At 43.5% G+C, this 27,999-nt stretch overlaps 1 protein-coding gene across 1 annotated transcript; it reads left to right on the top strand.

Annotated features, from left to right (window-relative positions):
• The first annotated feature begins 214 nt into the window (after positions 1-214).
• ASB2 (ankyrin repeat and SOCS box containing 2) lies at positions 215-27,999 on the top strand. Its single transcript, XM_008492959.2, has 10 exons — positions 215-498; positions 6,482-6,748; positions 8,305-8,409; positions 13,416-13,582; positions 14,221-14,376; positions 16,070-16,315; positions 17,848-18,019; positions 23,086-23,647; positions 26,471-26,624; positions 27,473-27,999. Exons 2-10 carry the CDS (start codon positions 6,504-6,506, stop codon positions 27,607-27,609), a joined length of 1,944 nt encoding a protein of 647 aa, XP_008491181.1. The 5' UTR covers positions 215-498; positions 6,482-6,503; the 3' UTR covers positions 27,610-27,999.

Genomic DNA, 27,999 nt, shown 5'->3' with positions numbered 1-27,999 from the left:
GCTCCCTTTTACCCAAGTCAAATAAAACTCTCCAGGACGACGTATTTTACTTCAAAATTATAAGGCAATTTTTTTTCCCTTTAGGTTCCAGAAACATGTCCATATATGGTCTAGTTGTCAGGGACAATAAATAATGATGTAATAGAAAGGTCAGCTTTGTGTCATATAGCTACAGGATGCTTGATGAAGTGAAGCTCTTCAGATAATGCAACAAAGAAGAACTTTAGGATGGGTAAAAGTTTCTGCCGTGCATCTTCAAACAGGAAATTTGAGATTCAGAACAACTTATATTTTGGCTTGTAATCGCTGATCATGGGGTGATCCAGAAATAAACTGCAGGCTTCAAAGCGAGAGTGTCTCAAAGCTATCCTGCAGTTGATCGAAACATCCAGGCAAAGCAGGGAGATGAATAGCAGCAAGGATTTTCTGAATTAAGACTTAATCAAGAAGCTAACCCATTTCAGCAGTATTATTACCCTTTTATTTCAGAACATAAAGGTAATATGCATGTTTTGAACTTATCATTTTCAGTTTGTCAGTTTGCTATGTCTGCAATTATTTGTTCCTATAGCAGTTTGTAACCTAACACTCTAACACAATTTGGGGAGTTTTGGTGGTGTGCTTTTGGGTTGTTGTTTTTTCAAATAAGCCATAAGACACTCACTGGTGTTATGCAGGATTGTGGCTCTGCCATTTCCTTATTTTTTATTTTACTTGCAGATGATGCTTTTATCTTTTTTTCTAGAATAGATTGCTCAGAAATAGTTGTCATTGTGACAACATGATAAGGTACAGCATAGTGTGCAAAGTGCAGTGTAAAGGAAAAAGAAATTACATCGGTAAATTATTTTTTTAATTTAAAATTTCCAGCTGGTATGACACAAAGCTAACATTGCACTGATTGCTATGTGAATTCATGCTTCCTGAGAAGTAAAAACTTGCAGGTGTATTCGTTTCCAATAAGTAATTTGAACAGATTCACATTTTGATGGCATCATAACATATGCCAGACTGATAGGTGACCTGTTTTGACAGCTGGGCCTGGACAAGGGGATTTGTTTGCTTGGAGGATTCTTTTGGGAAGCCTGGCTTTGCTCCTTCAGCACTATGCTAGAACTTGAGCAGTCTGCATAAGCTGTCATTACAAAATATGTTTGCCTGTTGCTGCAGCTGAACAGCATGAGGTGTCATTCTTCTAAAGTCCCTGCTCTGGCAGATCTGATGGGCACTGAATTCTTTCAATTTAAAAAGAAACATAATTTGCTTCTCAGCAGTAGTTATCCAATATAATATCCTTTGCAAATAAACTGCAAAGATTTATCTGGAAACATACCTAAAATGCAGAAAAAATATGAGGACTTCAAGTGCTGCAAATTGGTCTAGTTTCCATTGCCAGCAGAGGATCTGGCCACATTAAGAGGTGGCAAAAAGGTGCCACATGAAGAGCTAAAGTGGAAGCTTGGTTCCCGGTGGGAACTTCCATCTGTGTTTACCTTCCCCCTGTGTGTGCTCCTGCTGCTCTCAGAAGTTAAAAGGCAAACACATGCAAAGGCAAAGATCTGCAGAAGCTGGGCCTCAATCATTTGTTTGCAAAAATGAAAATAAGCAAGCAGCCCCTTTTCTCTTTTGCAGCCTCCAAAGACTTGTTTTTCTTTTTAGAAATCACTTTATTGCACCCTGAACCATAAATACTGAGGCCCTGTATTGAGTTACAAGCTGACTGGCGTAAAGTCAGTGCATAGGCAGGCAAAGTCCCTGGCTCTGGCTCTGCTCCTTTAATGACCTTGTCACTCACCTGCCACCCTCCTGTGACAGCAGTAATTCTGCTAATTCTGCTGCCTGGGACCTATTGAAGGAGGACAGGCAGCCTTGCTAAGCTTTTCTTTAAGAAAGTGCTATCAATGGGACCAGTTGTTTCAGATGCTAATAGTGTTGAATAAGGAGGTTCTGCATGTTCAAAGCCAGCTGTAATCCTTGTTGTTTATTTATGTTGCATCAGGGATCAGAGGCCCATTCTCACAAACACTGTATGTTCACAGAGCTTCTAGTCCAAATATAATAGCAACCTAATTGTGTTTTTCTGTGGCTTTTGCAATAATGTGAGTGGTTACTAATAGTCACCCTGGTGAGCAGTACCTTTGGTTTTGAGGATGTGCCAGGTACAGCTGCTCCTTAAGCTGCGACAGTGTCACAGCCTGGCCCTGGCACAAGTATTTAATTTCTAACCTTATCTTCTGGTCACAGGATGCAGCTAAGTTACACGTGCCTGATTTGTGCATCTAAATAAATACACTCACTCGAATAGGGATGGCAAAATTAAGAATGAGCCCTATGTGGAAATGATTATAAATTGAAACCCAGAAGATCTTGTCAGACTATTAAATGGTATCACGGGCAGCAGTATTCTAGGACATGTCTCTGCCAAGAGAGATCACTAATGAAGCCATTCAGACCTGAAGGCAAAGTAATCTCCAAGGAATAGTAAGGTTGTTATACCCACAGCTTTATCAACCACGTTCTGCTCTTACACTACATTCAGCATTGTGTGCTACCAGTGCATACAGATGGGCTCTTGGGCTGCCAAACATTAAAACTTCCCCCAAGAACCAGAAGTTAAGAATGAACAGTAAACCCAGCATTTAATGTATAAATACGATTCCAATATTTTAAACCTCCAGTAAGCAGACTTAAAAAAAAAACAAAACAAATTCAAGCAGCATCTTGAAAGACCACTTTGGCCATATTTTACTTTCCCAAAGTGGTTCAACAGCTCCTAGCAACAAAGATTGATTTTTTTAATATTTTTTTTTCCACACCTTCATTACAGAAGTTTGTAGCTTACAGCATATTAGTCTAGTGAGCTTTCAAAAAGTTGTGGTAGTTCACCACTGCCCACAGATGGGGTTACCTTAGCCCTGATGTGTCAGCTCAGCCAGGATGGGTGCAAGCAGATGCAGCAGCCCCAGGCAATGCTGCTGAACTCAGCAGCAGCAAAGAAAGGTTAAACTGAATCATAGAATAATAGACTCATGCTGTGTTGCATTAGTCTCCAGCTGAGGCCATGCCCTGGGCCTGTCACTGCAGCTCAGCTGGCTCACTGTGGCTCCTTACAGAAATAACTTGAACAAGTGCCTGAGCCTCCTCCTGCCTCTGCAACTTCAAGGAAAAGCATCTCTAGGAGGGGGAGGAGGGTGGTGGCTCTGCTCTGCAGCACAGTAGGCTGTATGGAGGAGAAACACATAGTACCTCCTACAAATTCAGACATACCACATGGTTCAGTCTGGGAGCTCAGTCTGCAGTACCAGAGAGAGGCAGAGGGGAGCAAGGATGGCTTGAAGCCCAACTGGAACCATCTCTGTTAGGGGACAAGACAGCCAAAGCTATCAGGACCAACCAAAAAGCTCCTGCAGCCCCAGTACGTGACCCTCACACCTTCATGGGGATTGTGCCAATTAGATGAGAAGAACTAAAATATTCTTCTATTTTGGGCCCCACAAGATTTCTTCCTGTGGGATGAGTCAGTGGCGGGAGCTGAGGCCAGCCCTGTTGTTTCTGTTCTCAGTGGGACGCCTGTCAAAATATTTACATCAGTGAGGATTACCTACATTTAGGGGAGGTTCTCCCTTTCTCTGAGAGTGGGTGTGACCTTGTTAACTCATACAAAGGATATGAGGGTGAAATAGGAGTCATCCCCAAACTCAGAATTTTCCTTTTCCATCCCTAGTCCTCAATGAGGTGTGAAAGATGGCCTGTATATTTAGATACAGTGGGGATGTAGTGAGGCAGATGCCTCAGGTAGCTTCTCTGTGCCAGAGTGCAGAGTCACATTAGCAGTTGTCTTCTGCACGATCCTCAAAGCCCTGACTGCCCTGATTCCAACACCCTGCTTAGAAGCGTGGTGATGCTGAACCCACTGCCTGCTCTGCCTCCTGTGCTCTCAAGATGACAGCAGTAGGGCTGGGGGGGATAAAAATGAGGGATCTATGTAACATGCTCCACAGGTGCAGGTTGCTCTTGAAGAAGAGCACTTTGGTCTCCTTTCTTGCCTCATTGTGCACCACCTCCATTAGGAGCTTAAGATCAGACCCTGCCCTCTCCATTAACTGCTAGTTAATAGTTTAGGTCTGTGAGTCACCACTGTGGCCGGGTCCCTACATTTAGGCATTGCAGTGCTGGATGATGCAGACAAGCCCTCTGACTCCAGCCCATGGGTTTCACACAGAGCACCAGTTTCTGAGTGAGTACACAAGCTGATGGACTTAGAGGTGCTGCCCAGCATGCCACAAGCTGATGGACTTAGAGGTGCTTGAGCTCAGCAGCTCAAGCAGTAGCAGCATCAGAAGCTGCTAGGAGAACAAAGCTGTCGTGATTCTCTGCCAGGCATTGGTTGGAGCACAACCAAGGACAGGTACTGGAGTGGCTGGGGCACAGGGTGGGCAACTCTGTGTGAAGCTATCAGCCCTTTGATGCCTGGGCTTGGGTCCTGGGGGCAACAAGGGACATGGCAGAGCTCAGGCACAGCAGCTTCCACGGGAGAAAGTAACCAACAGCAACCATGAGAAATCTGGCTGAAAGTAGAAAAAGAAAACTCAACAAAACTGGGTTGTATAATTTACAGCAGAGGCAGGTTTTATTTTGGCATTTTTCATGTAGAATGCATCCTTCAGTGTTAAAGTCAGAATGTTAATCTGAAATTTGTTGTGTTACCTTTACCCTGGACTCTTCCCACTTCTTCTTGAGAGTGCTTGAGTCTGAGGCAGTTGTTGATGTAGGAGACAACACCATTTTGGAAGTGAAAAGTTGAAATCCAAGATTTTATGTTACTTACGGCTTGACTCAAGATCTTGTGATTTCCTCAAACTGTGTTAGGTTTTTGATCGTTTGGTTTTTGGTGGGTTTTTTGTTTTGTTTTGTTTTTTTTAATTCTGTCACCATCAGGGGAGCTACCATTTCCTCCAGGTCAGGACTACCTTTTGGTAGCAGCACAACTGCCAGACCAGGGCCATCTCCTAGCACAAGGCTTCTGGCCTGCTGGACCCACTGCCACCAAGGCGGGTGAGATCTCTGGGACACCAGGCTGCACTGGGTGATCTGGAGGCAGAGAGGGGGGAAGGGGAGCTGAGGGCTCTGCTGCCTGCTGGAGCAGGGGGTATGTCCTGAGGAGCATCAGGCTGGGTGGCCCTGGTAGCCTCACGTATGTGGCTCTGCCAGGCAGGGCTGTGCAGAGCTAGAGCCCAGCAGGAACCAACAGCCCCAGGGCTGGAGCAAGCAGCTTTGTTGGCAGACACACTGGTGCTCTCAGCCAGCCCCTCACCCCTCTGTGCTTGAGGGAAATGCCTCCACAGGACCTTTCTGATGGCTCTCTGCACACTCCTGCCCTGTCCAGAGGCAACTTGTACCTTTTACTCCTTGTCCCAGGGTTCTCTGTTATTTTCCACAATTCTTGCTTGTTGGTGCACTTATAAAAATTAAACCTCTTACACCTTGGCTGTCATCTTCTTAAAAGAAGTGTTTCCATCTCCTCCCATTGGTTCTTCAACACTGGTAGCCAAAGTGCTCTCTGGCATCCAGATGAGATCTTGCTAAAGCATTGAATCATTAATGGCATTAGTACCTCCCTATCACTGCTGGCAATGCCAAAGTATTTTGGATTGTCTTTACTTTTTTTGAGTCTACACTGCAGTATGGTTCACAATCATTCTGTAATTGCTGAGTTTGCCCTGGTGGGGTTTTTTTTCCCGTTTTCTTATTTTCACTTCTCAACAATCAGTTTTTAGATGAGAAGTCTGACCATAAATCTTAACTTTCTTGAGTCTGACCATAAATCTTGAACTTTGTTCTGTGAAAAGCAAAAAGTGAGAAGTGAAACTGAGCAGTGTCATGGTTCTCTCCTAGCTGAGTGAAACAAAGAAATTCAGTTCAAAGACCAGCTTTGCATGTTGCTTGAGAGATGTCCAGAGTATTTTGTGGAAAAAATTACTCCACAAACTTTTTTTACGCTTTGTGGTGGAGAACCTGCTCTTGCAGAAAACTGAGAATCATCTTCCTTTAGTTTTCTGCAATTAGAGCAAGAGATAAAACACAACAAAACAAAACAAAAAAAACAACAAAAAGAGATGTCCACTGGCATTCTCCTAAATAAATAAAATTCAAAGCTGTATCTTTTTAATCTTATGAGGATTTCCTTTACCTGTTTTTGTTTTGAGCTGTGGTAACCAGACTAAGTAGATAAAAACCTGCCTTGCTTGCAACATCTCTCTTTTCTTTTTTAAACACTAGAGAAACCAGTTACTTATCTGTGATAGAAATGTTCATTAAGTTTAGATAAAAGTTCTAGCTCATAATATTCTCTCCCTGGTGGAGCTGTTCTGAAGTGTTTTCTGGTTAGTCTTATCAAGAGGCAGAGCTGAACAAAGAAGAAGATAGATAAGTTTCTCTGTTTCATTTTCCAGATTTTGATGATTACAATTTCCTTTAACAGGGAAGTAAAACTAAATTAAAAAATGGCTACGATGGCAGCAAATACTCAAAGACAAATGATAGGCTGTGAGGAATACAGTCTGTACAGCAGCTTGAGTGAAGACGAGCTTATAAAGATGGCCATCCAGCAGAGCTTGGAAGAGGACCCCGTGCGTCAGCCAGCTCCTCAGAGCCACCAGAAGTCGATGGTGTCAGGTCCTGGTGAGGCGGCTGCCCCTGGCCATGCCAGCAACCACCACCCCCCCTACCATATCTACCCCTGGCAAAGGTGAGTGCCTGCCTGAGCTGTGCCATCCCAGCAAACACCCTGCCTGGGAACAGCAAAGGAGCTTCCCCTGTCTAAACACGTGCCCTCTAATTAGCTTTAGCAAGCAGCTGCTCTGCAAGTCTGTCATTAGTTTGAAAGCTGGAGTCTGCTATAAATCCGATGAGGTCAACAATTTATACCCTCACAGCAAAATGAGATTTTGCTTGACGTTGCCTGTTTTAAGCAACAAATAAAATAAGAAAAGGGTACTGCTGCAAGCTTTCCTGAATAATGGAAGCCCCGGTGAAGCCAGTATCTTCTTTCCTGAGTGGGGAAAAGCTGCACACCAAACTTAGGTTTTGACAGAGACGGGACACACCACTTCTTATAGGAAAACATAGGAGGCCATAAATAGTATATAAACCAGGGTGAGCTGGCTACTTTTTAGATACTGCAGTCTTTAAAGGATGTAATTGTTTCAGATCAGAGCCTGACCTCAAACACACACACAGCCAAGAGCATCTCCAGACACAAAAGTGTGGTGGCATCCCCCTCCCCTGTGATGATGGGCTGTGGATTACAGAGACCTGCTGACAGTTTCAAACCCAGACATTGTTCTCCTTTCGTTCTTTAAAAGGCAAATTTCTCAAGGGAGGAGGGGAGAAGTTACAAAGTAGCCCCAAACCCATGCAAAAATACCCTTTTTAACTATTTTTTAAAATAATAAGCTGGGAGTAACTGAAGTTTTGTTCCTCCTTCTTATTGTCCTCCAACTCTTTACTCATTGCCACCTGTAATTGTGTGGTTTCCCAGACTGGGAAGCTGTGGATGATTTGATTAGCAGTAAGCATATTTCATACTGTGGAATTGAGATGCAGGCAGTCCTTCCCCCCTCAGAGGTCACGGCTTCTTTGTGTCTTACTATGCACTTGTACTGTCAGCTCTGCTGAGGGGACCTGATGTGAGGGAGAATAAAGGCTTCCCTGGCCCTGTAGTCCTGTTCTCCTCAGTGGTCCTTCGACACTTTCTATTTTGGCAAAATGCAGCCTCTAGATTTCTGTACACTAACTTGTTCTGCATTTGCTTCAACCCAGCAGCTTCTGACCTCCCACTGGAGAGAAAACCTTTGCAGTTTTTAGCTCCACATCTGTAGTGTTTCTGACCTCCTGTGCCACCTGCAAGAGCCAGGCTGGAAACGGTGCCAGCATGTGGGGGCCGTGGGTCCTCTTCCACCCCCACCTTCGACCTGCTTATGTGGCACTTTGGAGGTGGTGAATGTCACCTCACCTCGTGCCTGCTTCCTGTGTGGTGGTGGTAGGGTTAACCTCACTGTTGTCTTATATGGTCATTTGAATCCCCTGACGCTTCCTCAGAGGGCCAAAAATAATCTCGAGCCGAGCGAGCAGCTGAATCCAGCACAGAGCAAGCCGTGGCCATCTGCTTTTATTCAAAGCCCCGAGCAGCAGGCTTGCTCGCTCCATCTCTGTGGATGTGTGTCTCTGTTTCTGCCTCAACATGACCTGTTTCTCCTATTCGGAGTATTTCTCTTTATTTCATTCATGTCATCGCCACTCCAGATCAGTAGCCCAGCTACGAGGCCGTGCTCAGCCATCCAGCTCGGGGGCAGCCTGGGGGGTCAGGCGAAGGTACGACGGGAGCCTGTCCAGCACATCCCAACCCGTGTAAGTGCCTCCCTCTCCTGCTTTCCCCCGCGGTCCAAACAAGCCTTGCTACCCACTCTCCCTGTGGGCCAGCTCTTCTGTGTGATGATGGTATCTGTGGAGGGAAATGCTGGTGTTCATCTGTAGGAGTTCATTAACTGCTTAGAAGGGTCTTCCTGATACCTATACCTCACCCTCCCCTCCTTCCCACTGTCCTTCCTGACCTCCAACCATGCCAGACCATAGTGGAATGAGGCAACCAGGTGCCACTAATTGCCAGGTAGTGGGGGCCCGCCCTAATCAGGCACAGGTGGGCTTAACAAGCTCATGCCCACTACCTGGCAATTAGTGGCACCTGGTTGCCTCATTTCACTACACCAGACCATGCCCAGGCTCTTTCCAGTGACCCACCTCAAATCTCCCTTGTTCTCTTCTACCCCTTCACGCTTCTCCATTCCTCTCCATCCTTCCAGTACACATGTCCTGGGGATCTGAGGTCATTTGGCAGCTCTGAGGTGACAAGAACAGCAGGAAGGGATGCCTGTGCTATGGTTTGTTTATATAGGCTGCCTCCCATATCAACATAGATGAGGCAGGCAGGTGCTGATAGTAACTGCACTGGTGTTAATTTCATGGTTCAACAGTGAGGAGGAATGGGTAAACAAGCATTTTATTGCAGGATAGAAACAGGGGAAGAAAGTCCTCCAATTTAAGTATTTGATAAATGCTCCCAAGATGACATGCCTGTTCCCAGCAATACTGGCACTGTCCTGCTGCTAGGGAGCTGCACTACATCTTACCTGCCCAAGGAAGAAACCAGCTGCACTGGCTTTGATCCTCCTGGCCATATTTTGCTGTTGGTAGAGACAGTAAATAAGCTTAGGTGAACAGTGTCATGAATGAAGAAAGCAGAGAAGCAAAGGGGTGACCCTACCCAGTTTAAAATACAAGTTCCTCCCTGGATGCATGCTTGCAGTGACTACCTCTCCACTACTCTTATTCCCTTCATCCTTCACCCAGCTCTGTAATCTCCCCCACCTTAACCTGCACACCAACTGATCAGGGTTCTGTGGTAGGCTCTACACTGACATTGCCCTCCCTGGCATATGTTAAAACCTCTTTCTGTTCAAATGTGAAGCCTGCCTCATCACCATCACGTACCAGCTCCCCTGATTTCACACTGAGACAACATCCTCTCACAGAGTGCTACACACACCTTGCATGCCTCTCTCCTTCTCTGGGTTTGGTGACTGGAAGGTAGGCTTTTCTTCTGCATCATAAAGTTCAATAGAGTTCAGTCCACAAGAAGGCTGGGATAAGCTAGGCCTCCTCTGCTGCTGAGTGAGAGCAGAAAAGGGGCTGAAAAGTCACAGGAGAGCATGATGGCATGAGTGGTTTGTACTCCTGGTCTCAGAGCCAGGCAGGAATGATAGTTGGCTTCACCTAAGGAGATGTTCCTTCATGCTTCCTGCATCTCACCAAGCTGACAGGAAAAGAAGTTTTCTGAACCTTTCTATCTATGCTCCACTGAACCTCTTCTGCAGCACTCAGAACTGACCCTACCATACCTCTCTTATGCAATGAGTATTTTTTATCTTGGCTACTTTATTTTCAAATCCAGTAATTCTTTTGATTCTCCTAAAAGGTTATAATTTCATCAGGTCTTCAGGCTTCCTCTATAGTACTAACACTTGTTTATAATATATCTGATGAAACCCAAGCAGCAGAATGTGTTGTGTTTTTTCTAACAGCCAACTACAAGCCAGACAGAAAAGGATTTCACATGGAGATTCATTAAATTTTCTGTACTCATCTGGAATTTGCTTGGCTAAAGCATCTGCAGCCTGGTCCAGCAAACCCCCTCATCTTACTCAGAAATCATTTAAGGTCAAGGAACCCAACAGAAGTTCACTTCATTCAACATGTGAGGGTTTAAGCAGAGTAGTAACTGATTATTCACACATTTTTAACCCTACCACAGATCCGAAGTACCCTCTGCTTTCACAGAGGTCTCAGCCAACGTGATTCACCTTGCATTTGCTGGGTGCTAGCCCCATACACAGACTCCCACCGTGGCCCACCTGGCATGCAGTGACTGATTAAGTGCTGGTAACTCTATCAAGTGCCCAAATCCCAAAGTCACAGTGAGCAGCCCTGCCTGTGTAAGATGAACCTCTGCACAGAACAACAGATGGCTTCAGCAGCCTTGTGCCAGAGGCTTCTAAAGATAAAGATCCCCCCCCTGCTTCCTCGTCTTCTCCCACTAAACATCCCAATTGTTTCTCTTAACTGACTTCAACAAAATGCTCCATTTTAAATGCCTGTATAAAAATCCATTATGTATACAAAACTGGCAATTTTAGTTTTAGTCCCCAGGGTAATCTAAATAGTATGGAGATAGAGCAGTGCCCCTGGGATCCCAGCTTGGGTCAAGTCGATTCCTCCTGGGTAGGCTGTGGCCAGGAAGGCAGTTGCCTGCTCTAGCTTTTATCTCAGCTCAGGCAAAATGCCTGACTTCACATCCCTATCTCCCCCCCATTCCAGTGTTGCTATTTTTGTGATTGCTGTCTTGAGATCACAGCCTCCAGCTATAGAGAAGGAGCAAGTGGCACTAAATATTTCTTCACCTAGGAAATGGTGTCTTTTCCCACTCCTTGGCACACGTTTTGTTAACCTGCTTCCTCTCCAGGCCCTGAGTTTATCCTCAAAGAAGCAGCTTGGTGACTTTTCTTTTGGTGCTAATACAAGTGTGACTAATTGGTGCTAATTGGGTGACTCTGGGCAAGCTGAAACTAATGACTCCTGTGTGAGTTTCAGGCTGTTGACCTGTCCAGCCCCTGTGAGGCAATGGAATCCAGTTCTGTGCCTGTAAATTGCACTAAATGCAGAGGTTGTACCTGTGGTCTGCTTTTCCAGGACTCCTGTGCTGAACTGCCCATATTTTTCAGTGTAATTTCACTCTGTTGTGGCATTTTAGACCTTCTGTCATAACCAGAATTTCTGGTTGCTCCCATTGTCACCTCCTTTCGAGAACTTCATCACATTCTATATTCCCTGGTGTAGCTAATAGTGTCTCTGAGACACACATCTCTCTCCCCAGCCTCTCTGCCTTCAAGGCTGCAAGATTTTCTCTTTACAATTAGTTCAAACCACAAACTCCCCTGAATTTTCAACATACTCTTGTTGTCTGCCTCTGAAGATATAGCCTGTATTCATTTTTGGCTTGTCCCCATTAGAACTGGAAAAATGAATCTTCCTTTGCAGTGTTCGCTGTCCTGAAGTGTAGCTGTGTGGTGCCTCAGAAGGAAGCAGTGGCTGCCTTCCCCTAGCACAGCTCAGCTCAGCAGGAGCAGGTGCTTGGATGGAAGGTGCAGCAAGCTGCCAGACACCCAGCTGCTGCCTGCCATGGGTGAGGATCTTGCCCACATCAGCTGCAGGGTACCAGCTCCCAGCCCCGCCGAGCTGTGAGCACCCGGTGGAGGCAGGTCCTGGGTCACTGCTGATCAGTGGCACGGGGACTGCCAGGCTGCTGGGGGCTCCATCAGAGTGGGGAATCCCTCAGCAGCTCTTGCAGCTGCTCTGTAGAGGGGCTGGTGTGCCCAGCTCAGCCCTGCTCCACAGTTACTCTGATGAAGCTGGGAGCAGCGGGTTGCTGCCCAGCCTGTGCTTGGTAAAGGGAAGGCTTGTCAGAGCAAAGCTCATTGTGTCTATCTTCTGGGTGGCACAGAGCACACTTCATGCTTTTTGTAGATTTTCACAGCGAGATGCTTCTTGAAAGCTTTAGAATTCAGATGGCATCAAAAGAAATTACTTTCATGGGTTTTTCCTTTTTGTTGCTGAAAAATGAAGCACTACTTTAACACTTCTCAGTGATTCTACACATTTCAATTACTTTCTACTCCAAAGAGGCTTTAAAATGTTCCCTCTCTTCCAAATATTTTTTCATTTCTTTTACTCCCATGTGCCTACAACTTATTTGGCCTTGTAGAGCTTGACAGTGGTTTGCTGGGTTCAAATGGACTCTAAGACAAACCACTTCAAAACTTTACATCAGGCCCACAGCTGGTTCCAGATGCCCTTGACTTGCAGTTACTTGGGGAACTGCTAACCTGGCTGCAAGGTTTGCAAGAGAGGACTTGTTGATAAAGAATATGGGTCTGCTCAGAAGCAAGCTTCTAAAACCCAGATTTTTCAGAAGTTTCCAACACCTAACATGTCTTACTGGGACACCGAAAACACATTTTTGAAGGTCTATAATGTCTAAAGTGATTGTAATTTTGAAAAATTGGAGTTCTTCGCGCTGAAATAACAGCTGGAGATCTCTGGGGCACAGTCATAAAGGGTAGGTCAGAATTTAATTTGCTTTAGTGGATTTCTTTTTAAAAAATCCATGGCTGAAGAAAGGAAAGCCCACTGCTGTAATGTTCATATGATCTAACCAGAGATCTCACTTCTTCTTCATAACTGGTCCAGCTATTCTGAAAATAGGCTTGCACAAGAGAAATAGCTTCTTTAAAATACAAGAACAAGTTTTCTGGAGAATTTCTGCCTCAGGGCTAAGCTACCTGCAAATCAAAATTTTCTTCAGGGATGAAAAGAGGCAATTATCTTCAAAGTTGATCTTTTAGATCTTTTAGATGTTTAAGACATCTCATTTGGAAACACCTTGCCACATGGGAGGCATAACCATGGTAATAACAGTGTACAGAACATGGGTAGAGGTAGTCTTCCTCAGCTCCAGCTATTTAAAATACAAACCATTTTGTCAGAGATTAGTCACATTTTCCTTATTTCCAAGGAAAAGAGATCAGAACCTTCAGCCAGTGACTCTTCTGTTATGAAAGGCCAAATTAGAGCAGACAATTATTACCTCCACAGGCCCTATAGCAAGACACCTTAGGGCCCAAACTACTTGTTATATACTCAGTTGGAGTTCACTATTTTAGCCAAATGATACAGTGATGTTGTTGAGAAAAGCTTCTCAGTAATGACTGAAGCAGTAATCAGGTTTTCATCTTGTTTTAAAGAGAACTTGACCCTGTAGTGGCAGCAATCAGGGATGGAGATGAAAAAGCAGTATTTAACATGATGAAATCAGGAAAAAACCTTTCTGAACCTAATAAGGACGGCTGGATACCCCTCCATGAAGCTGCGTATTATGGCCAAGTGGGCTGCCTGAGCCTCCTGCAAAAAGGTCAGTGAAGTTAAAACCAATTCATTACAACAGTGAGAAGAAGAATATGAATAAACTTAAAAGCAGAATTAGCAGCAGTCCAATTAGTGCCTGGGACTGTGTGTGAAGGGTTTTTTAACCACCCTTAGTGTATATTAATTTCACCTTCTCTTTGAGAATAAGTTCGCAGACTGATGCCTCTCAAACTTAGGATCTTCAGGAAAAAATTTAACTGGGGATATACTGCCAAACCATGGATTTCTCCCAGTAGAACCTTGTAGTTGAGTTCTCTGCTGTTATGAGCTTCTCGGCAACTGAGGCTGACAGTGTTTACCCCAAACCCCACTACCTGCCCAGCATCAATTTGCTGTTGATTGAAGGTGGTTCACTGCTACAGTGTGTTTCCAAACTGCTACTAAAGAGCAACTACTCAGCAGCTTTCTGCATCACTACAGTGATAGCTGAACATTTTACTCTATGTTACATACTCCAGCTGAGTTATAGTAACCTTACAGTGCATTCTTAACTTACTTTGCTCATGGACAATTAATAAACAACAAAACCTCCCCTAAAACTCCAAGGATTTTGAAAGCTGTGGTGCTGCAGATACTTGTGTACTTACTGAATGCAGTGACTTTGGGCTTACCATTTATTTGTAGCATACCCTGGCACAATTGACCAACGCACACTCAATGAGGAGACAGCTCTCTACCTGGCCACCAGCCGGGGCAACCTGGACTGCCTGCTCACCCTGCTGCAAGCTGGGGCTGAGCCTGACATCTCCAACAAGGCCAGAGAAACACCACTCTACAAAGGTGAGTGGCTGCATTTCAAGGGCTACTGAGCTCTTTCGGCACCACTGCAGCAGAGCTGCAGTTGTTCTTGCAATGGGGCTCTGAAACTGAACAATTAGCTCCTGTTTTGCACCTTCCTCCAGTATTCCTGTGTCTCTTCTATCTCACCTTCCATGCCATGGCCTCTCTTCTCATCCTCATCAGAGACAAGGTGTTCAGGAATTCAGGCTGTGATGTGGTGCTGAGGGGTAGGTGTGTGATGCTGAGTGAGACTCTAAGCACAGTGTCAGAAATTTGCAGAAAGCAGAATAGTACAGGAATATGTATGCTTTTCTTAATAGCAGGACCTAGGCTGCTCTTAGAGGTAGGAGTACAGTAACAGTAGACATGCCAGTGATTCATACACTGTGTGGGCCAGGCCAGGCTGTTTGCTTTAGCATTAATTTATAAACAATTCAGTAACTTATATAAAGTAACATGGATGTATGAATTTGCTGCTTGTCAGAGGGAACACTTTCTTTAGTAGAACAGAATTATATTCAAGTTGTCACAAAAATTTAGAGAAGAAGATGACCTCTTGCACCTTCATGTCCCTTTGCCTTTTATTGACTGCTCCTGTCATGACTATTTTTAGCACTCTAAAGCATTAAAAAGCACATATTACTGGTTTCAACAGTAATCTTGCCTCTAACCTAGGATGCCTGACATTAGAGGTGCTCAGTTTAAAATGACTGAGTTTTAAATTTCTGGCTTATAATCAGCTAAAGGAAATATATTCAACTATGCATTAAACTCACAACAGCAGTTGTAGTAGTAGTACTCAGACTAATAGCACTAATATGAAAGCACTGTTAGGCAGAGAAAACCTGTTATTAAGCATGTGCTTGTGTTGATGTGAAAATCTTGTCTGTTCTCCAGCAAAAAAAAAAAAAAAAAAAAAAAAAGAAATAATTATACATTGCTCATCTCTACTATGGAAGCAAATTAAGCTATAGAGACCTATTGTCATGGCTTAGCAGTTTGGGCAGAGCAAAAACCAGAGAACAGAATTGTTCTCTATTACCCCCCTTCAGAAAGTAATAGAACAAACTGATAGAATAAAAATGAACAAAATACTATTAATTATCTAGGGAATTTCTTTATCTCAGGATGGTCCTTGACTATGCATTGTTGCAGGTGAAGAGGGCACTGATGACTCACACCACTACTGCTTTCTAAGGATCCTTTTCTGTTCATTGCTGGTTTGAGCTTTTTTAAATTTTCTTGCCTATATAGAGCTTTATCTACAGCCCAGGGCAGGAAGATGTACCGCCAGTTTGTGCAGAATTTGGGAAGAAAGTTCAGGTCATGTGATTTCTGTAACATGTTTGTTTTTCATAAATTACCTCCCACACCTTGTCACCTTCCTATGTCCCTGTGGTGTTCAGTTGGTACCAATGTACTGGGCTGGATTCCCCTCAGTACCATACTCAGCACATATCCTGCATTTAGCCTTCCCCAGGTCCTGGCTGAAGATTGGCTTCACTGCTGCATCCATCACCAGTCCCAGGATGTGGCATTTAGCAACAACCTCACGTTGACCTAAATAGATCTTTGTTCTTACTTGCTATGGTCTAGTTGTATTATATTGCCTTATGCTACATGAAATGGATACCACAATACTCAGAATATTTTAAAAAAACTGTCCTGATCACTTCCCTTTTTTCCAACACAGCCTGTGAGCGGAAAAACGCAGAGGCCGCACGACTCCTGGTCCAGTACAATGCTGACACCAACCATCGCTGCAATCGAGGATGGACTGCTCTCCACGAGGCTGTCTCCAGAAATGACCTAGAGATTATTGACATCCTTGTGAAAGGAGGAGCCAAGATTGAGTCTGCAAATGCCTATGGGATCACTTCTTTATTTGTGGCAGCCGAGAGTGGGCAGTTGGAAGCTTTGAGATATCTTGCAAAATGTGGTGAGTGCACTTTTGCCATTACATGGCTGTACTGATTTCATTCTTAATATTGCAAAGTTCCCCCTAATTCTCCATGGCTCTGAAGGCAAGGCCCAGCCTGCAGAGGTGCTGAAACATTGCTGGTCCAGATGGCTGAGTTGTGTAGGGTCTGTCGAGAGAGTACAGTTTAGGCTCAAGCACTTCTTCATTCCTGGCCACCTACTCAGGGAAGTAATATGGAGCTCTCTAATTACATTGCCTGACAGCTTTCAAAACCCATAGTACTGCACACATGTAGCCTAAAATCCAGTCAGTCATACAAGACAACTGTAGGTGGTACTAAATGGCAGAAGTTGAATGTTGGACAATCTCATTTGGTCATAAACATATGCAGTGATAGGCAAGGTAAGGTGTCCTCCTCTAATGAATTCTGCTGGAAACAGATAAAGTACTATTGTTTAGTTAATGGATTTACACCAAGGAGAAGCCCTCCCCCTGTGTATGTGTTCAAACATATAAACAGAGTGATTTTGATTATAGTTTACATTAAAAATTCCTTTTACTGCTCCACAGTAGTAAATCATGTTTTGTTCATTGTACATTGGGCTAATATCTTCCGTGTATGTAAGAACTGGGTCCTGCACTCATGAAGCAAAATCTAAACAGTGGGGAAGAAATTAAAGACTTTTGAAACTATTATTAAGGCTAAGAAAGATCTGAGACTTTGAGAACAAAAAATTTGTTCTCAAGTCAGTTTTATATGACCAGTTAGCCCATCATACTGCCTATGATTTTGGAAACTGGGCCAGAATGTGGTTTGTGGTTGAACGTAAATAGATATTGGGATTTCCTTAAAGTTTAATTTTTAGAAAAATACACAGGAGAAAATCCAATAAAACTGCACGATTGTTTCAAGTCCTGAAGATTTCCTCTGAGAATCCCAGCAATGATATCACTGCATTGTTTATGATGAACAATGTTGACTATAAAAAGGGCTTCTTTTTAATTTCTTTTTCATTAGTAACACAGTCCTGTGTTATGTTTTGTCATTGAAATTCTCCTGATGTTTCCAGCTACAACCTCTTCAAAGGGCCAAACACAACACAGATGTTTCAGTTCAGGGTGATTGGGAAATGTTCTCTTTGACAGGGAGTTTCATGATCCAACAGGAGACTGATTGACTTCTTAATTGGAATTTAGATGCAAAAGACCAGTGACCAAGTGTCATTTCCATTTAGGATACACATAGAGCAGCCTTTCTGAGAATATCCTAGTACAGTATATGACAGTTGATACCCAGGCTTTTGGGCCTGAAATATCTAGCACAGAAAAATCTAGATTCCAAATTGTGGCTAAAAGATATTCAGAATTGGTTTATTCTTGCATTATTTTTGAATTCTTGTTTATTAAACCATCACACACTAGAGCTCAAGAAGCGTATGTCCCAAATAATTTAGTAGCTGATTAATAATATTTATTCTTTTTTTTTTTGAGTAGAAGTTCCCAATTGGAGCCTAACTGAAAGCCTTCTGAAATTATGTTTTCCTCTCTAGGTGCTGATATAAATACTCAAGCCAGTGACAATGCCTCCGCTCTTTATGAAGCCTGTAAAAATGGACACGTACCCATCGTGGAGTTTCTTTTGTCTCAAGGAGCAGATGCTAACAAAGCCAACAAGGATGGCCTGTTACCTCTTCACATAGCAGCCAAAAAAGGGATTTGCGAGTAAGTTTTAATTATTCCATTTTCATCTTTTAGAAAAGAGTCCAAAGTCCTTATGAAAAGGAGCATGTAATGTCCCAGAACTAATTCTGAGCATTGCACACAAGGGAGCTGCTGTTTGAGAACTGAGCTTTCTGCTTCCAGAGGTCAGGTCAGAAATTATAAACTGAAGAGTGTGTTTGCAGGTGGGGATGGGGTAAGCAAGAATGGGGGGTACAAGATTCCTTTACTTTTTTCCAAGGTATCACCTAGTACAGATAAATAACCTTACATGTCTTGGCAGTTGATCCAACCGTGCTCCACAAAATATGCTTGAGATGGAATAAAAAAGTATCAGGGGATAGGGGGTTGGGTTAGTCCTCAGTAACTAATGCAGCATAATTTGCAGTCATTTTCGACATGAACCCATTATGGTTCTTCTGTACAAGCAGAACATACTGCATTTCTCTCTGGTGTGTTCAGGTTTTATTAATAATAACTCAGATGCTGAAAGCAGGAAGTGGTTAAGCAAGTCTCTCTAGAGTATTAGTGATATTGTTGCTAGAATATGGTGTCCAATTCTAGTATCCTTCCTGTCAGAAAACTTTCAGGAAATTGGAAAGGCTTCAGAAAATAAGTACAAGAACTACTCACAGTCTGGAAAATCTACTTTATTAGTGAATGATTAAGTGACTCTTAAATGTAACAGAAAAATGCATAAAATGATCCAGTGGTCTGTTTCTGAAATGAAATGTGTTTGGGATTAAGCTCAGCACATTTTTTAAACAGTAAAAACGTTAAGTAATGGAGAAAATAACCAGGTACTGGGTAGATTTACCAGTCCTCTGAAGCAGAGGTGGTCAGAGAAGGAAAAAATTCTATAGCTAGTGATAAATTACTTCAGTTTAGAAGATGTTGTCTAGGGATGAGCTTGTTGTACTGTCCTGTAAACAGTGTACACCTAGCTCCTTGAAGACCTGGGACATTGCAGCATACTTCTGAGCTTGAACTCCTTAGCCTTCACTTCTGATCCTAGGGCAAGTTTTAGCTCCTGCCTTTAAACCCTTACTGATGAAATGGTGCGTGGCCTACAGCTGTTTTTGCAGAACAGTGTCATCTTGCAGTAACAGGCCCTTTCAGTGACTGTACTGGACTCTTCTGACTATCATGGCTTTTATCAAAATCCTTTCAATAATAGTTTAAGGAGAGACTATATCCAGCTGCAAAGACTGTCTCTGGATAGCAAAGCTATCTTTGCAAACAATTCTTGAGCAGATTCTTATATACTGCACAATGTCAAACAATGAAAACTTTGGCAACACTACACCTTCTCATAGCATCTTTTATCCTAGTGCTTAGGTTTCCTTGGGAATCTCAGTTAAGCTTCTCAAATAATTTTGACAGACCTGAATATATTAATTTTCTGTGGCTGGACTGGACCTGTTTCTTTATGCAAGCTGTGTATTCTAGAGAGCATCCCAGTGTGAATAGAAGCCTTCTAGTACCTGAAGGGAGCCTCCAGAAAAGCTGATTTTACAAGGGTGTGTAGTGACAGGAGAAGGAGTAATGGCATTAAACTGAAAGAGGGTAGATTTAGACTTGACATTAGGAAGAAATTCTTCACCATGAGAGTGATGAGACACTGAAATAGATTGCTCAGAGAAGTTGTGGATGCCCCCTTCCTGGAAGTGCCCAAAGCCAGGTTAGATGGAGCTTTGAGCAGCATGGTCTAGTTGAAATGCAGGGGGGTTGGAACTAGATGTTTTTTAGGATGCCTTACAATCCAAATGGTTCTATGATTCTATTAATTTATGTAATGAGTTCATACACTTACAGCATGTACATGAATACCCTGCATAGACTAAAGCAAGTATAATTCAAAATTTTCTCTGGGGTTTGGGTTACCAAGACATTTTCTTGAAAACATTGTAGATGAGGAACGTGCCAGAGACAACTCAGTTCCAGTTGCTCACTTTCAAAAAAGTTCACCTGAAAGTACAGTAAGTTGGTCTGAATCTAATTTGTATATAGACAGGACCAGCTGTCTGATTCTTTTCCTGCCCACTGTAGTTCCACACCCCAACCTGAAAAGGAATTTACATGGAAATTCTGCAACCTGAGTCAAAGGACCTGATCACACCTCACATCCTATTATTCCCAGAAACAAGCAGCATAAATGAGGCCAGAATTCACCTCAGACTCTGAGTTCATTCACTTGTAAAAGACTGAGCACAATTTTTTCTTCACAACTGCTGAAAAAAAAAAACCAGAAAAATATCTTCTGTTATAAATATTTATCTAAATGACAAAGCTTTAGTGCAATTGGATGATCGTTCTTAATTCCTTTGGTATTCAGTAAAATAATACCCTTCATCATGACCTCTCTTTGTATTCCTGCAGATTTAATACGTAATTCTGCAGGAATTCCACACTTCAACTTTTTGCCAGAGCACGAAGGCTCCCTACCATCAAAAAAGCCAAGAATGAGGTCCCAAGGCTCAACTGTCAACTCTTGTTGCTCAGTGTTTGTTTCTTTTAAATGACACCTTGTCAATACTGAGCTGAAATTCATAAGGGTCAACTCATCAGCTGTAGGACAATCACAAGCAGTCATTTAACTCTTTCTCCCTCAGAACTGAAATGCTGAGAAGGGAAGACTTTGTGAAGTGTGAGCAGATTTATTAAGTAAATGCAGGTCAATAAACTGGCACACTCATACTAAGGATGCTCTGCCTCTTTCTCCCTATAAATTCTAACAAGTAGAAGTCACAGAAGCAGGTGACAGGGATACGGGAAAATGTGGCACTGATTTGAAACTACATAAGCTCATCCCTGTGATACACATGGGGTATAGTCTTGGCTGCCTTTGCTTGAGCTGCCCTCTTCCTCTAGACAGACAGCAAAAGCCATAGTGGTAAAGACACCATATTGCTAAACCAACCCACTTTGAAGGATGAGGGAGAGAGACAGTTTCAAGCTACAAAAGTCCGATACAAAATTGGTGCTTCCTGCTTTTCCTCCCAGAATAAATCTGGGGTCCAGGGAGTGTGCTGACACTGCAGCATTTGGATGCAAAGCCTCCGTGTGACACCCTTGTGGCAAGGTGCAGGTCCCCCTTGCAGACAGAAATGAAGCAGTGCCCCCTTAATTCAGACATGAAGATCTGGCTGAAGCACATATGCTGGTGGGAGAAAATAAAACAGACCCTTAAATCTTCAAAATAGTTGCTCATGAGATGAGTAATGCTGGCACCTGGCATGGTGTCCTCAAAGTGCTCTGTGCCCTTCTTGTTATTAGGGCTCTTACAGAACATTTGCTAACAGTGGGAAGTTGCTAGCTCACCAGCACCCAAATCTCCTACTCCCTGGTGAGTGTCACAGCACTGGGAGATTAGTGAGCCTAGCCAGAGGGAAAAAGCAAACCTGCACTAATTTTATCAAGATATTTACATAATTTAAAATGCCTTTTTTGTTTAAAAATGAGGTGCAGAAGTAGCTTGGAGACATCGATAGTCCATAATGTAAATAGGAACATAATCCTGTAAAGTGTTATGCATCTTCAACTTTTATTTCAGCTCCTGGAAGTGTTGGAGGCTCAGTTTTTCACAGGATCATTCTGTGTAAACGTTTTCCTGAGATTAGCACTTACATTTGCCTTAGTTCATTATGTAAATATATGTTTGAGGACCCAATGTTGGGACCAGCCACTGCAGTCAAGTTGAAGATATACAGCATTTTAAAGGAGAGACACTACACTGTAGGAAACTGAATTTTGCATGCTTTTGTGTTAAAAGAGGTGTTGACTGCTAAACAGAGGAGTCCACATAGGAGGAAGAGGAGGACCAGAAAGTGTCTCCCACAAGTTCGTTTTTAAGATACGAATCCACAGGCGTTATACAGGGAGAATGGGCATCTCCTGAGATAGCAGGCATACTCAGCTTGGATGGTCCCTAGTCTCTTAGTAGTTCAAGGTGACCTGTCTGTATTTACATAATCAGCCTGGTGCCTTGGCTAAACTTTACAAGCAGGAAATGAGGGTGTAACCTATGGGTCCGGTTGTGCAGCTCCAATGACACCTCTGGAGACATAAAAATAATCACAGACTTGCAACTGCAAGACTCCTGTATATCATATATTTGAGCTTTGCATTACATAACAAGAAAAGCTTGATTTCTGTTGTTGTGTTCAAGGCCACATCACACTTTCCAACAGCAATCCCTAATTACTGGGGTTTAGGACTTGGCTGTACATTTTTTCTCCCTGGGCTAAAGCATGGAAACCATCCTGGAAGTTGTATTTTTTTTTCTTTTTCTATCCTTTCATAATTGTGTTTCTGCCTCCCCATGATGTGGGATGGACATTGATAGCCCCATGTACTTTCAAGAGCCAAAAGCCACACAGTGAGGGCCTCTGGGACGGGGACTAATCCCAGGTAATAACTGGAAATCAGATACATAGTTCATCCTATTTCAGTCCTGCAGAGGAATATTTGGATTCACCCCCTTTCTGGTCATAAACTTCTTGCTGTGGCTGTGACCCCATAGACAATATAAAATACCTTGTTTTGGCAGCCTTGTCTAATGAGCAATAAAGCAATCCTGATGCAGGTGGGGAGGTGCAACCTCTCTGCCTGCACTTCAGGCCAGAGGTCATGTGTCTGTTTCTCCAGTTCTACCCACAGCATGATGATGGAGGTGCAGAATGTCTGGCAGATCCTGGCTGGGTGTCTGCCAGTTGGGCTGTAACTAAGAGAGTTACAACAGTAGGTGAGGTGCCAGTGTGTCATCTTTTCCATTGTAATTGCCCCTGTAGCTGCCATTGCCTCATAGAAACAGGGTGATAATTTGAAAAAATCTTGTTCCTCTGTGAAGCAGGGGACACACAGGTTACTGTTTTGGCAAGGTAGGAATGCAGGGAGTTGTTGTCAGGTTCCAAGTTTACACCCTGCTTTCTCTCAGAGGCAGCTATTCCTGTGCCCACGTTTGCAGGCTGTCTCATGGTCACAGCCATACAGCTGCAATTTTCTGTGTGGTTGTGCATCCCTTAGAGCCCCTAGAGCTCACTGCTGCTCACTGATTCTCTGTCTGGCAGGATTGTCTCCATGCTGATCCCTGTCACCAGCCGCACCCGTGTCAAGCGCAGTGGCATCAGCCCCCTGCATTTAGCGGCTGAACGCAACAACGATGACATCCTGGAAGAGCTGATTGATGCTGGCTATGATGTCAACACCTCCCTCTCTAATGAGCGGTCCTGCCTGTATGAGGACAGACGCAGCACCCCTCTCTATTTCGCTGTTTTTAACAACAACATCTATGCCACAGAACTTCTGCTGCAAGCAGGAGCCAACCCCAATGTTGACCTCATCAACCCATTACTCATCTCCATTCGCCATGGCTGCCTGAAGACCATGAAACTGCTCCTTGACCATGGAGCAAACATTGATGCCTATATATCAAGCCATCCCACCACATTTCCAGCTACTATCATGTTTTCAATGAAGTACCTTTCTGTGCTGAAGTATCTGCTTGATCTGGGCTGTGATGCAGATTCTTGTTTTCAGTGTCAGTATGGAAATGGCCCACATCCTGCAATAAATTACAGACGGGACAGGCTTAATGATCCTCAGCTGTCCAAGGAGCCAACTGTAGTACAGGTAAGCACTGCCTACTTTACCTACAGTACTTCTGAGGACGTGTCCTACCCATGTATCTTGACAACTTGAATGTATTTTTTGTCAGTATTCAGGAAATACTGCCCTTTTTATCAGTCTTGCCTTCTAAGAGACTCTTGAGTAACATATCTGGAAAGCAAACAAGCAAAAAGAAATTTTAGGAAGAGGATTGTAAGAGCCGGTCAAAATAATCTTTTATCCCAAACAGAGCTGTATTCTTCTTGAGAGTGTTTGTCACAAGAAAATTTCTCCAGAACACAACATTTTTGTCAAAGAAAAAATAATAAAATATATCATCACTAGTTCATGAACTATGATTATGCTAGCATGTAGAGTGAAGAGAGGACTTAAATTCCAAGGTAAGGAGAGAGGGTTTGTTTGTAGCCCTCTATAATATTCTAGGCACTCAAAACCAGTTCTGTTTTCACTTAAGCAGATTATTTCCCTCCAGATCTCACCTAAAACTACTTTTAGTGCCTAACAAAATATTAGGTCACTCACAAATAGCTTCATCACCTCAAAAGTCAAACCACAGGAAGCAGAGGTAGCAAAAGCTGTTTAAAATTATATCTGTGCCTAGAGAGGGACCAGGGAGGGACAAATGCATACAAGAGAAAAAGCAAACCCTTCCCTCTGATATTATTTTAAATTTGCTTCTTACTTCTAGGAATTTGGCTAGCAGAAGTATGGTTTCTATGGAACAGCTTCATGATATAACTTTGATATGTTTTGTGTTCTGAAATATAGAGGATCTTCTGCAAATATAGCCCTTTCCACACAAAAATGTACATCATTTCCTCTGTAAGATTACCTAAGGATAGTAAGTCTGAATGATTAGTCTTTATAAAGACTATGGGCTGGATTTGAACAACGCATAACTATGAATCATTACTATTGCTACTAAACTAGTGTGCCCTGGAGAAAGTGAATACAGAAAAATGGTTGCTGTCTCACTCCACGTTTCCAAAATTGCAGTGTCAGAACCATGAACATGGGGAGTGAAGTGTCCTACTGCCGCGAGAGGGCATTCAGGGGCCTACAAGACTGCAGGCAAAGTATGTCCTGGGCTCACAGCTGCTTTGTCCCCGAGTCCATCCCGTTGCCTGTAGCTGTAGGTTTGCATTACTTTGCTTCATTTTGCTGTGGTTCATTTCCTGCAATATGTTTTCGAACATTTTTATTCCAAAAATGTTTTTGTAGGCTGAACTTGTGAATAGGGGAGAAAGGCAGACAAGGTCTCTGGAAGAGACAAGAAGAGGAGAGCAGTAAGATCCATTGTTTTGTTGCCCTATGCATGTGTCCTCACTTAAAACTCTGACAAAAAGGTGTTACTGCTTGGAGGAGGTAGTGCAGATCCCCAGTTTGCACATTCTATAGGTAACTGCATGGCAATTGCATAAGTGCTGGAGAATGACAGCCAGGAACACTAAACTGAACTTCCTATAAGCAGTCCAGATGGCTTGTCTACTGGGATTCTCCCAGCATTATTATATCTAATTTTCCTGGAAAACATTACATGGTGATGCTCAGTGAAAAAATAAAGTCAGAAGAGTAGTAAGCATCTTTGTGAATGTTCTCACCTTGAATAAAATGGCCTTATCATTTTCTGCAGCTTTATTATTCTAAGATAATAATATTTTTTTTCTGAATAAGAGTATCCACATAAAAGTTTAATGTATTTTGAGTTAGGGTTCATGCATGTATAATCAAATGTGATCTAGTTACAGGAGCTTAAACTGAAAGAGGTTTAAGATGGTGAATTTTCTTTCCTGTTTGGGATAGGCTTGGAAGGCACCTGCAGACAGCCTCAGTGATAGATGGTGCTTAAGCCACTGTCATTCAGTTGGGTGTGGCCATGTGCCTGAATTCTTATCCACACAGAGTGATTTAAGTAATCTTAAATTTTCTGTCTGCTCACACGCAGATAAGTCCACAGATATCTTCATCGTAGGCAGAACCCTAACAGGGCTAGATGAAGCTGTCTGCTCTGATATACAAATTTGGGTTAAATTAGGAAGGAAAGTCACTACTTCTTTAAAATGAGACTGCTTAAAGTCAGGTTAAGTCTATTCTTCAGTATCTCCATAAGCAGCCCTCCATGCAGTGGCTCTATGTACTCTACATCTCACAGTGGGACAACAGAAGATTTGCCTGATTCAGGACTAAGGAAGATGCTTCTGCTCTGTTTTAGGCCCAGGGTAGTTCTCCCAAAGTTGAGTAAAACTCCCTGAGATTCACCTCTGCAGAGATTTTCTCAGACTTTTTTCTAGTGAGGTATTTGATCCCCAAATGGTGCTGTGGGTTCAACAGTAGTGGGAGGTGCTGTGCTCTGACAAATTTCCCTCTGTCCCTAAGCCTAGTTGGTGGACAGTTGCCCCCCCAGAGACCCTCCTAAGAAGGGAAAAGGACCTAGCATGTGGGGTCACAGCACCTGGGGAGGCATGGGCCTTTCAGCATCTCCCTTACGGACTGCTGGCAAAGCTGAGAGCACTGCTCTGCCCTTCCATCTCTGTGGAAGTAGGACCTTTGGACCCTGTAAACAATTCACTGTCCTTCCCATGCCCCAGAGCTAGGACTCCAACAGGGTTTTGTGTTCTTCTGTGGTTGTAAAGAGGGAATTCTACCCTCAATTGGGGGGAAAAAAAAATAAGGCAGCTTTAGTTGAAATTTTCTGCTGGGAAATTGGGAATTGCTCTTACAACTGCTGGAAGGGTGGGACCACCAATGCAGTTGGGGATGTTGCTGTTGTTGCCAGGGGTGTATTCCTGATTCCACTGACTGTAGTCAATCTGATTTTCCTTGAAGTTTTGTGAGATGGTATCTACTCCAGAGATGAGCCGCTGGGCTGGACCGATCATCGATGTTCTCTTGGATTATGTGGGTAATGTGCAACTCTGTTCCCGGCTCAAAGAGCATATTGACAGCTATGAGGACTGGGCTGTCATTAAGGAAAAAGCAGGTATGGTCACTCAGGAGAGAACCTGGCACATGCTGAAACTTGATAGGATTTTCCTACCAAGCCTGAATTACAGTTGGGCCAGGGTGTAGTACTAGAAATTGCTGGGGTGAAACTGACTCTGCGATGCTCATTGTACAGCAGCAGTGAATCTCACCCACTGGGAATGAGCACTACCCATGAGGGAAGACCTATTTGGCTACATCTGGAGTGCAGCCAGATCAGGGCAGGCAGGCAGAGTGACCATGTCCACAGCAGCCCAGCCACCACCACTGGCTTTTAAAGCATTAGTAATATTCTGATCTTCTAAACATTTTTCCTTCAGGATCCAAAAAACTTTCACAGACTTTAACAGAACTAATTTTCTGGCACTAGGCTAAATTTCATAGAATTATAGAATGGTTTGGGTGGCAAGGGACCTTAGTTCCAATGCCCCTGCTGTAGTCAGTGACACCTCCCAGTTGCTCAAAGCTTTATCCATTTGGACCCTGACCCAGGGAGGGGGCATCCACAACTTCCCTGGGAAACCTGTTCAAGTCCTACTTCCTCACAGTAAAGAATTCCTCCCTGATATCTGATCAAAATCAAACCCTCAGTGCATAGACTAAGTACTGTGAAGCAGCTTGATTAAATCTTCCTAGGATGCCCTGAGATAGGATACAGCAGCCCATCCTCCAGCCCTGCCTCCTACCCTATGTCATACCTCAGAATAGATGAAGCAATCTGAGGTGCATTGTCCCTCCATTACAGAAAGCTCCCTTTTTTCATTCCTCCTTCTCATATTTTCCTCTTGCACTGACCTGGCTGAGCCAACTTGTTCCTTTCATCTTTCTGACCTGTCTGTCTTTCAGAGCCTCCACGACCTCTTTCCCACCTTTGCCGCATCAAGGTACGAAGTGTGGTTGGAAGGAGCCGCATTAAACTTCTCGACACCTTGCCCCTGCCCGACAGATTGATCCGATACTTGCAGCACGATGACAGACAGTGACCTCAGGCACACTGGACAAGCAGCGGCTTCCTGGCACGGCACCCAGCGTCACCAGCATGGCAAGGGCACACATCGTGCACAGTGGGGAGGAATTGCTACTGGCTTGGCCAAGCACCCTGTAGTGACTAATCTAAAAGACATATGCTTCTGAAGCATGAGTGAGAAGAAAAGGGATGAGAACATTAAACACAGAGCTGTGGTCAGGGTTTCCAAGAGAAAACTCATGAGGTTCACCTGAGAGCTTGATCTGCAGTGAAAGCCAGCACTGAAAATTGAATGGTGCTGAAGTAACAATCAGTGAGGAATTCAAAGGTATCCTGAGGTTGTGGTGAGGCTTAGCATTCTTCCTGTGATCACAATTCAAAAATAGTCAAGAGTCAACATATTAGA

The sequence above is a fragment of the Calypte anna genome, chromosome 5A, assembly GCF_003957555.1.
Source record: "Calypte anna isolate BGI_N300 chromosome 5A, bCalAnn1_v1.p, whole genome shotgun sequence".
Classification (NCBI taxonomy): Eukaryota; Metazoa; Chordata; class Aves; order Apodiformes; family Trochilidae; genus Calypte; species Calypte anna.
The sequence above is the reverse complement of the archived record's forward strand: the minus strand, read 5'-3'. Positions and strand labels throughout refer to the sequence as shown.

Excerpts from the sequence above, each read along its gene's own strand:
- ASB2 (XM_008492959.2), top strand. The coding sequence starts at position 6,504 with ATGGCTACGATGGCAGCAAATACTCAAAGACAAATGATAGGCTGTGAG. Across the intron at positions 8,410-13,415 it reads TCCAGCACATCCCAACCCGT|AGAACTTGACCCTGTAGTGG; the intron begins GTAAGTGCCTCC and ends CTTGTTTTAAAG. Across the intron at positions 18,020-23,085 it reads GCCAAAAAAGGGATTTGCGA|GATTGTCTCCATGCTGATCC; the intron begins GTAAGTTTTAAT and ends TCTGTCTGGCAG.